The sequence below is a fragment of the Salvelinus namaycush genome, chromosome 3 (assembly GCF_016432855.1).
Source record: "Salvelinus namaycush isolate Seneca chromosome 3, SaNama_1.0, whole genome shotgun sequence".
Lineage (NCBI taxonomy): Eukaryota > Metazoa > Chordata > Actinopteri > Salmoniformes > Salmonidae > Salvelinus > Salvelinus namaycush.
The window spans coordinates 94,734,991-94,747,151 of NC_052309.1; the positions used below are offsets into that span (position 1 = coordinate 94,734,991).

Sequence of the window (12,161 nt, forward strand, 5' to 3'; positions counted from 1 at the left end):
AAACCGGTCACGCACTGTGTATTGAAGGGCGCTATCGTCAGTCAGTCTCGTGCCTTGGATGAGTGCGCGTCGCGCGGTCCAGTCAGAAGAAGCGGCTTCTACTGGAACGAGCTTACCCGTGAGCGCGCCTCCGAGAAGTTAAAACAGCTGTCTAGCTGCAGAACACGACACGGGACCACCGAGATAATGCTGTTGTTATGCTTTGTTCTGAGAGCAAAGAGTCCAAGGAAGTAGTTTTGTATTGTTTATTCTCCTGCTCTACACTGTAAAGTGTTTTCCAACAAGAAGTCGCGGATTCATGATTTGTTTTTGTACAGAACCGAGGATTAGGATACTGACGGGGTCTCGAGTTCTCGGATGAGATTTTAGGGGTCCAGAAGCACTTTTTGTAATAAGGAATGGCCACGGCACGGCTGGACTATATCGCTCCATGGTGGACCTACTGGCTGCACAATTTCCCCCACTTCAACTTCACCTTCCAGCCCGTTGATAACACCTTCAGACCCGGGGAGACGAGCTACCAGCAGGTTGGTACCTACTACCCACTGCGCGTAAAGCGCGGCCACGTTTCTCTTCTAGACTAAAGAGAGGGCTCACTGAAAGACCTTCACTGACAGCCCACATATCTAGGCAAATGATCTGAAAACGACTTTGTTGGTCAAAGATTTAACAATTTATTTGGAAAATAAAATACATAATTTGTCTTTAGCTGAAGAATGTTTTAAATTTTCTTGTAATTTCCCACATTGCTATAGGATGTATTTCCATCCGCACCAACTCTGCACAGTTTAACTTTTAATGAAGTGAACACACTTTATTCTCTCTATTCTCTGCTATCATCACTGTGGCATGTTCAATAGGACGTAGCAAAATAAAGTTATGAGCAGAGTGGACACATCATCACATGAAATCACATCCGTTTTAGTATTGACATCTCCAGCTGCAAAGAATGAGTGTGCCTATCTAGCCTGGTTGCATTCTCTGTTAAGCTATTACATTCCACTCCTTGCCGCTCCTGTCTTTGGCAAATTAGTGGGAAGGAGTGGAATGTTAGCTAAAAAGACTGGTAGCCAAACTAGTGCCAATCTGGCTGGTTGGTTGTTTGCTACCAGCCTTCAGTGTCTGAGTCTGGGCATGTTCCTGGTTGTCTTCTTTATTGCAGTAGTGCTCCACAGATGAATATGTGTTAAGCTTCTCAGAATAGGATTGCTGATCTAGGATCAGCCCCCCGTCCCGTCCATGTAATCCTATTCATTGTGATCTAAGGGGCAAAACGGATCCTATATAGATCAGTACTCCTGCTCCAGGACACTTGCTAGACACAGCCCCATATCTCACTACACCACACAGTGTTTATCCTGTCAATAGCCACATTACACACCATAGCAGTGTTCTGAGATGTGAGATGTGCAGTGTGACTGCAGAAAGACGTCCTGGAACGTAGCCACAGTGTCAGAGATCAGGGGCACACACAGAGATGTTCACACAGAGGTTACCACTACATAACACTGGTTACCACTACATAACACTGACTATAACTACATAACACTGGTTACCACTACATAACACTGGTTACCACTACATAACACTGGTTACCACTACATAACACTGGTTACCACTACATAACACTGGTTACCACTACATAACACTGGTTACCACTACATAACACTGACTATAACTACATAACACTGGTTATCACTACATAACACTGGTTACCACTACATAACACTGGTTACCACTACATAACACTGGTTACCACTACATAACACTGGTTACCACTACATAACACTGGTTACCACTACATAACACTGGTTACCACTACATAACACTGACTATAACTACATAACACTGGTTATCACTACATAACACTGGTTACCACTACATAACACTGGTTACCATTACATAACACTGGTTACCACTACATAACACTGGTTACCACTACATAACACTGGTTACCACTATAGAACACTGGTTACCACTACATAACACTGGTTACCACTACATAACACTGGTTATTAAGACATAACACTGGGTATAACTACATAACACTGGTTACCACTACATAACACTGGTTATCACTACATAACACTGGTTACCACTACATAACACTGGTTACCACTATAGAACACTGGTTACCACTACATAACACTGGTTATCACTACATAACACTGGTTATTAAGACATAACACTGGGTATAACTACATAACACTGGTTACCACTACATAACACTGGTTATCACTACATAACACTGGTTACCACTACATAACACTGGTTACCACTATAGAACACTGGTTACCACTACATAACACTGGTTACCACTACATAACACTGGTTACCATTACATAACACTGGTTACCACTACATAACACTGGTTACCACTACATAACACTGGTTACCACTATAGAACACTGGTTACCACTACATAACACTGGTTACCACTACATAACACTGGTTATTAAGACATAACACTGGGTATAACTACATAACACTGGTTATCACTACATAACACTGGTTACCACTACATAACACTGGTTATCACTACATAACACTGGTTACCACTACATAACACTGGTTACCACTACATAACACTGGTTATCACTACATAACACTGGTTACCACTACATAACACTGGTTACCACTACATAACACTGGTTACCACTACATAACACTGGTTATCACTACATAACACTGGTTACCACTACATAACACTGGTTATTAAGACATAACACTGGGTATAACTACATAACACTGGTTACCACTACATAACACTGGTTATCACTACATAACACTGGTTACCATTACATAACACTGGTTACCACTACATAACACTGGTTACCACTACATAACACTGGTTACCACTACATAACACTGGTTACCACTACATAACACTGGTTACCACTACATAACACTGGTTATTAAGACATAACACTGGGTATAACTACATAACACAAGGGTTAACACTACATAACACCTTAACACTTGTTACCACTATATAACACTGGTTATAAGTACATACCACTGGTTATAACTACATAAAACTGGTTATAACTACATAACACAGAGGTTAACACTACATAACACTGGTTACCACTACATAACACTGGTTACCACTACATAACACTGGTTACCACTACATAACACTGGTTACCACTACATAACACTGGTTACCACTACATAACACTGGTTACCACTACATAACACTGGTTATTAAGACATAACACTGGGTATAACTACATAACACTGGTTACCACTATAGAACACTGGTTACCACTACATAACACTGGTTACCACTACATAACACTGGTTACCACTACATAACACTGGTTACCACTACATAACACTGGTTATTAAGACATAACACTGGGTATAACTACATAACACAAGGGTTAACACTACATAACACCTTAACACTTGTTACCACTATATAACACTGGTTATAAGTACATACCACTGGTTATAACTACATAACACTGGTTACCACTACATAACACTGGTTACCACTATATAACACTATATAGGCTTATCTTGGCCAGTGTGCAGTTGTATATGAGAACTTGTTCTCAACTGGCCTACCTGGTTAAATAAAGGTGAAATAAAAATAAATAAATAAATTACACAGGTTATAACTACATAAGACTAGTTACCACTACATAACACTGGTTACCACTATATAACACTGGTTACCACGACATAACACTGGTTACCACTACATAAGACTAGTTACCACTACATAACACTGGTTACCACTATAGAACACTGGTTATAAGTACATAACACTGGTTACCACTATATAACACTGGTTACCACGACATAACACTGGTTACCACTACATAAGACTAGTTACCACTACATAACACTGGTTATAGCTACATAACACTGGTTACCACTATAGAACACTGGTTATAAGTACATAACACTGGTTACCGCTACATAACACTGGTTATCACGACATAACACTGGTTACCACTACATAAGACTAGTTACCACTACATAACACTGGTTATAAGTACGTAACACTGGTTACTACTACATAAAACTGGTTTAAAAAATACACGCTCTTATCCAGAGTAACTTACAGTAGTGATTGCATACATGGGAATCGAACTCACAACCCTGGCATTGCAAGTGCCATGCTCTACCAACTGAACCACATGGGACCACTGTTTAACACTGGTTACCACAACATAACACTGGTTACCACAACATAACACGGGTTACCAATGGTTACCACTACATAACACTGGTTACCACTACACTCCAGACCAGAGACAAACCTCCAACACATGCACAACTGCTTTCTCTCCAAACCTTCTGGCTTTGGCAATGATCTGTCAGACAGGACTCAATGTGGGATTTCTGATGGTGTTAAGTCTAGTTTCCTGGATATTACAAAAGGTGTACCGCAGGGGTCGGTACTGGGACCTGGTATCTTGACTATTTATATACATAATATTGGTCTGTTAACTTGTAATATTCATCTGTATGCAGACAACACTGTTATATATGCCATTGACCCCAACCCCCAACTGTTGGCCTGGCTATGTTTGAGCTGCAATCTGACCGTGTTACCTTACAGAAAGCCCTGGTTGGTTTAAAACTTGTACTTATTGCGGGCAAGACTAAAGACATGTTGTTCTCTAATTCTCTCTCCACAAATGTCAGATGGACGACGTATTTATTCATTGGATGGTTCTTCCATCGATCAGGTTCCCATCTATATACTGTATATCTGAGCATTTGGATTGACGTAATGTTTAAGAAACATACGGATGAGCAAGTTATAAAGCTATGATTTAAAGTAGGCTTCTTTTTTAGAAATAGATATTGCCTCTCCCTAAACAGCAGGAGGCAGATTGTACAGTCAATTTACCTGCCAGTTTTTGACTATGGTGACACTATTTACCAGATTGCAGCAGCCACTACTCTTAAATATTTGAATGGCGCCCTTCACTTTATAACAGGCGACAGTTTTAATATGGATCACTGCTTCCTGTATCAAAAAGGTTGGCTGGTCCTCATTAAAGTCCCATAGCGTCCAATTGCAATTTAAAATACTGATTGGGGAACTACTTTCTGAGGAATGTGGCTGTTTTTCTAGAATGTATGTATTGTGCAGTAATTTAGTTGGTTTTGCATTGCCTTGATTAGATTTTGTCTTGTGATTTGTATGTATTGTAGAGTTTGTCAAATGCTTTTGGCATCTCTAAGTGCCTATTTGAAAATAACTTCAGCTCGAGTTCTCTCCATGTACCTCAAGGCTAAACACAAAAGTTCCATTTGATGTCAACAGGTGGGAAAGAAATGAGTCTAAACTTGTCATAAAGCACCTCTTTACTGACTGATGTTGTAAACCACATGTTCTACGCTGTTATCATTCACAGCCTGGTGATTGTGTGAGCATGCAGCATCACTTCTCTGTGTGGGGGGTGTTTGTGAATGCTGCTGTTGTGTGTTGTCGTACTTCTATACTACTTTACATTGTGACATTGACCTGTGTTGCTGAATAGACAGGTCAATGGAGGTAGTGTGATGCTAACAGATTCACTTCTCTCTCTCCGGCCAAACTGGGAAACTGTCTGTCTGTGTAATCGGTCTCTGCATTTAGTTTGTTTGTGTAAGTAGGTAACACCGTAGTCTGTCCTCTGTGATTAAGACTACATGATGTGTAACACCGTAGTCTGTCCTCTTTGATTAAGACTACATGATGTGTAACACCGTAGTCTGTCCTCTGAGATTAAGACTACATGATGTGTAACACCGTAGTCTGTCCTCTGAGATTAAGACTACATGATGTGTAACACCGTAGTCTGTCCTCTGTGATTAAGACTACATGATGTGTAACACCGTAGTCTTTCCTCTGTGATTAAGACTACATGATGTGTAACACCGTAGTCTGTCCTCTGAGATTAAGACTACATGATGTGTAACACCGTAGTCTGTCCTCTGAGATTAAGACTACATGATGTGTAACACCGTAGTCTGTCCTCTGTGATTAAGACTACATGATGTGTAACACCGTAGTCTTTCCTCTGTGATTAAGACTACATGATGTGTAACACCGTAGTCTGTCCTCTGAGATTAAGACTACATGATGTGTAACACCGTAGTCTGTCCTCTGAGATTAAGACTACATGATGTGTAACACCGTAGTCTGTCCTCTGTGATTAAGACTACATGATGTGTAACACCGTAGTCTGTCCTCTGTGATTAAGACTACATGATGTGTAACACTGTAGTCTGTCCTCTGCGATTAAGACTACACAATATGTAACACCGTAGTCTGTCCTCTGTGATTAAGACTACATGATGTGTAACACCGTAGTCTGTCCTCTGTGATTAAGACTACATGATGTGTAACACTGTAGTCTGTCCTCTGTGATTAAGACTACACGATGTGTAACACCGTAGTCTGTCCTCTGTGATTAAGACTACATGATGTGTAACACCGTAGTCTGTCCTCTGTGATTAAGACTACACAATATGTAACACCGTAGTCTGTCCTCTGTGATTAAGACTACATGATGTGTAACACCGTAGTCTGTCCTCTTTGATTAAGACTACATGATGTGTAACACTGTCAGATTATCTTCTAAAGCAGTTCTGAACAATGTGCACCTTCCTCCTGTTGGCACATCCTTCTGGAACAACGGGACCATTTCAGATGGAGAGGTGGGATTGAGGACAGAGCCCAGAATATGATCACTTTAATGACTTGGTACAGTTGAACTCTGTTTGAGTCCAGAAGTTTACCACAGGAGTTTGAATAGCAGTTTCATCTTACTTTCCACGTCATTGTTGTGAAAGAGAATGTGTTCTCAATGACTTACATGGTTACATTTATTATATTTAACTAGGCAAGTCAGTTAAGAAAAAATTCTTATTAACAATGATGGCTTTCACCGGCCAAACCCGGATGACATGGGGCCAATTGTGCACCGCCCTATGGGGCTCCCAATCACGGCCGGTTGTGATACAGCCTGGAATGGAACCAGGGTGTCTGTAGTGACGCCTCTAGCACTGAGATGCAGGGCCTTAGACCACTTCGCCACGCGGGAGCCCCAAATACAGGTAGTTACATTGATTTAGACACTGGTTGGATGAGAAATAATACATGCGTCTTTAGTTTCCGCTGCCCGGCCCTGTCTGAGTCTGCAACCTTGGTCAAGACCGCGGTCCGAAAATGATGCCAGAACCCATAACTTGATCAGTCAAATTGAGTCAGGAAAATAAAAGGTAGCTTCCTGATAAGGCCTGTTGAGACAAACAGTACCTTATTAGAGTCATGAAACCATGCCAGGTAGGAGTGTGGAGAAACAACATGGGCCCATAGGGCTCTGGTCAAAAGTAGTGCATTATATAGGGAATAGGGTGCCATTTGAGAGTCAACCATATTTGGCCAAAATCCCATGCTTTCACTTGGCTTTGATTTCACTTCTTGAATTTTGAACTCCTCAACACTCCAAACCATGGGCTGCACTTTTGTCTACTTCTGTAAATGGCTGTGTGTGTAGTTGTACTTCTGTAAATGGCTATGTGTGTAGTTGTACTTGTGTAGTACACTATGTTTGATCGCTTTCATCACCTTTCATCAAAATGCAAGGTACAAACTTCAGGCGTACCTAATCTCAAAAACAAAGACATATGGCTACAGTAGACCCCCCATGTTCTGCTTTCTATACCCCTCTCTCTCTCTCTCTCGCTCTCTCTCGCTCTCTCTCTCTCGCTCTCTCTCGCTCTCTTTCTCGCTCTCTCTCTCTCGCTTTCTCACTCTCTCACTCTCTCGCTTGCTCCCTCGCTCTCTCTCTCTCGCTCTCTCTCCTTTCCTACCCTGGCTATCCCTTCATCATTCATGCTCTGAGGGTAACCTCAGTCTGGGAATCACAAGATTGGAGGGAGGCCGCTTTGTCACCTGACGTTGAGCTGAAACTCCATCAGCCTCTGATCATTACTGTTTCCCCCCCTAACACCCCAACTCCTGTGTGGATCAGCTGGTAGAGCGTGGTGCTTTAACCACCAGGGTTGTGGGTCAGATACCCGGGGTCACCCATACGTACAATGGATGCATGTTGGCGAGCATGACTGTAAGTTACTTTGGATAAAAGTGTCTGTTGAATGACAAATATTAATAGTAGTAGTCCAATAGACCCCAGGTATCTCTCAAACCAGCAACTCCAGGTCATGTTCATTAAACACCAAACTGATAACACAGAGAAGGAATACCTAGACTTGTCCAATGAGAAACCTTCATGTTCATTTTTTTATTTTTAATATTTGCTACTTTGTGCCCTACTGAACATGATCCTGGGGTGTATTCAGTGAGCCCCCCCCCCATCTCTCACTCTCTCACTCTCTTTCTCTTTCTGTCTCTCTTTCTCTTTTTTTCTGTCTCTCTGTCTCTATCTCTCTCTCTCTCCCCTCCCCCATCTCTCTCTCCCTCCCCTCCTCTCTCACCCTATCTCTGGCTTCACACAGAGACATGCTAGTGGTGATGACTGATGAAACAAACATGACTTTTGACCCAGTATATCTTTTCATATTAGTCTCACTTGATTCCAGTGTCTCCCTTTCCATCAGAGTGGGTTCACTCTACAAAGTAACCAATCACAGGGCTTGTATCAACTCAGGACCTGACATGATAATATATACTGGTTGTCTGAAGAAATGGTGCTTTGCAAATGAGTTCTCTAAGTGTGACCGTTGTATTTGTCCTCTTATTAGTCAATAACAAATGTATTATAACATGCTCATCTCTCTGTTTCTCCCTCTCCATTCCTCCCCTTCCCTCCCTCTCCTCTCCCTCCCTCCCCGTCCTCCCCCAGTCTCTGGTCTTCCTAGCCTGTATATCAGCTGCTGGACTAGTCCTGAGCCTCCTGCTGCTGTCTGTCTACCTGACCAGTGTGTGCTGCTGCAGGAAGGAGGAGGAGGAGGAGACCAAGAGGCCTGACTCCTGCTGTGTCTCCTGGACCGCTGTCATCACTGGACTCATCCTATGGTGAGTAGTATCACTGGAACTGTTTGTATCTAACAGTAGTGTACTACAGTATTAGTGTTACAGGGGCCTTTCTTCAGTCTGTCCCGGGTGTGGTTAGAGGTGTTATCTTATATTACAGAATTACAAGCCAAGGTCTTTAAAGGGAGTATACAAGGCACAGACGTTCCCTTCACCTAGCCAAGTTCCACTAGAAGCAAACCAAATCTAGTATGTGGGGCTCCTTTAGTGTCTAGATCAGGGTTCTACAACTCTGGTTCTGTGATAGGGATGTAACACAGCTAGCTAATCAAGGTCCTGGCCGGTAGCTAATTAGTCAAATAAAGTGTTTAGGGTTGGAGTGAAACTCCAGGAGGGGAATTGGACAACCCTAGACCGCCCTCCTGTGTTCTTGGAAAAGGCTTTGATGTGATCTTTGACATTCAGGATTTGACCTCTGACCTCATTAACTCACACACAGAGGCTGACATGCTGCTATGGTGGTGAGAGAGAGAGACCAGATGGTCACTTTTGGCCTGACCCACTTTGATGCAGGATGTTGTAGACTGAGGTCACTGTGACTGACCATGTTCACTGATGACAGTCCTGCTCTCATTGTGTCTAAAGCAGACTATGCACTGTCTACCCTACACTATCACTACACTACATTACACTACACTATCTATTCACGTGTCCTGGGTGTGCACAGAACAGTGTCCATTGAGGCGTTATCCTTTATCCTCTGAGATTGTGGTTTGCAACATTCACAATGTGCAGTTGTGCATTGTCTCACTGCCACAAGCAGAAAGTCCCTTTTTGGATCTGTATGTTGGGCTGTCCACCTCATCACTATAGGACATGTAGGGCTGCCCACCTCATCACTATAGGACCTGCCCACCTCATCACTATAGGACCTGCCCACCTCATCACTATAGGACCTGCCCACCTCATCACTATAGGACCTGCCCACCTCATCACTATAGGACCTGTTGGGCTGCCCACCTCATCACTATAGGACCTGTAGGGCTTCCCACCTCATCACTATAGGACCTGTAGGGCTGCCCACCTCATCATCACTATAGGACCTGTAGGACTGCCCACCTCATCAATATAGGTCCTGCCCACCTCATCACTATAGGACCTGTTGGGCTGCCCACCTCATCACTATAGGACCTGCCCACCTCATCACTATAGGACCTGCCCACCTCATCACTATAGGACCTGCCCACCTCATCACTATAGGACCTGCCCACCTCATCACTATAGGACCTGTATGGCTGCCCACCTCATCACTATAGGACCTGTATGGCTGCCCACCTCATCACTATAGGACCTGTATGGCTGCCCACCTCATCACTATAGGACCTGCCCACCTCATCACTATAGGACCTGTAGGGCTGCCCACCTCATCACTATACGACCTGTAGGGCTGCCCACCTCATCACTATAGGACCTGTAGGGCTGCCCACCTCATCACTATAGGACCTGCAAATGATTCCTCCTCCGAATGAAAGAGAACAACAAATGATTCCTCCTCCGAATGAAAGAGAACAACAAATGATTCCTCCTCCCAATGAAAGAGAACAACAAATGATTCCTTCTCCCAATGAAAGAGAACAACAAATGATTCCTCCTCCGAATGAAAGAGAACAACAAATGATTCCTCCTCCGAATGAAAGAGAACAACAAATGATTCCTCCTCCCAATGAAAGAGAACAACAAATGATTCCTCCTCCCAATGAAAGAGAACAACAAATGATTCCTCCTCCCAATGAAAGAGAACCATAAACGATTCCTCCTCCGAATGAAAGAGAACAACAAATGATTCCACCTCCCAATGAAAGAGAACAACAAACGATTCCTCCTCCGAATGAAAGAGAACAACAAATGAATCCTCCTCCCAATGAAAGAGAACAACAAATGATTCCTCCTCCGAATGAAAGAGAACAACAAATGATGCCTCCTCCCAATGAAAGAGAACAACAAATGATTCCTCCTCCCAATGAAAGAGAACAACAAATGATTCCTCCTCCGAATGAAAGAGAACAACAAATGATTCCTCCTCCCAATGAAAGAGAACAACAAATGATTCCTCCTCCGAATGAAAGAGAACAACAAATGATTCCTCCTCCCAATGAAAGAGAACAACAAATGATTCCTCCTCCCAATGAAAGAGAACAACAAATGATTCCCCCTCCCAAAGTGCATGATTGAGTTGGCACTGTGTTGAGCTTAATCTTGTGACAGAGCTCTAAGTGCTGAAGGTAATTGAGTTAGTTAGCTGATTACATTCCAGGAGGGGGGCAGCCCAGCACTGATTGGTCTCTCTTACACCAAACCTATTGTTGTGCTAAGTGCTATGGCATGATGCTACTTAGCCTGACCAAGGAGCACTGTGTGAACTCTTGAATGTCTGGGCTCTGAACGGCTCTCTGTTTCCTATAGAAACGTCACTTCATTTACATTTTAAAGCTCACACAATTCAGCAACCTACCCCCCTGTAGGAAATACTATCTTAGTATTATGATATGAAATGTGTTAACCCTTCACTGTCTGGGGCCAGACTGCAAACGTGACTTTGTGTTGTAACTTAACAGGATCACAGAGCATTCAGCTTACTACCCATATAGGAAATACTATCTTATCTTATTTTGAAATGCATAATAAAATGTTTATTTAACCAACAAGTGCTGTGTTAAACCTTTTCTGTCCGGGTTCTGGGTGGCTTTCACCTTTCCTCAGTACAGCTAGTCTAGTAAAACCTCTACTGTTGTTGTGATATAACTAAACAGGCTCACAGCTTTCAGTGAACTACTCCTGTCGGAAATTAAATACAACTATAAGATTTGTGCCTGGACTTTTGGGCGAATATCAGTTTCCCTTTTCTACAGCCAAGCCAACCTGGAACCTTTTCTACAGCCAAGCCAACCTGGAACCTTTTCTACAGCCAAGCCAACCTGGAACCTTTTCTACAGCCAAGCCAACCTGGAACCTTTTCTACAGCCAAGCCAACCTGGAACCTTTTCTACAGCCAAGCCAACCTGGAACCTTTTCTACAGCCAAGCCAACCTGGAACCTTTTCTACAGCCAAGCCAACCTGGAACCTTTTCTACAGCCAAGCCAACCTGGAACCTTTTCTACAGCCAAGCCAACCTGGAACCTTGTCATGTAACTTTGGGAATGTGTTTTATGG

The 12,161-nt window shown here is 42.9% G+C and overlaps 1 protein-coding gene across 1 annotated transcript in view; it reads left to right on the forward strand.

Annotated features, from left to right (window-relative positions):
* Positions 1–239: 239 nt before the first annotated feature.
* ttyh2l (tweety homolog 2, like) overlaps positions 240–12,161 on the forward strand; it is a 109,778-nt gene continuing 97,856 nt past the window's right edge. The window contains exons 1-2 of the mRNA XM_038988250.1: positions 240–527; positions 8,820–8,992. Of these exons, the coding sequence (XP_038844178.1) occupies positions 399–527; positions 8,820–8,992 (302 nt within the window). The 5' untranslated portion in view covers positions 240–398. The remainder of the gene's footprint in view (positions 528–8,819; positions 8,993–12,161) is intronic.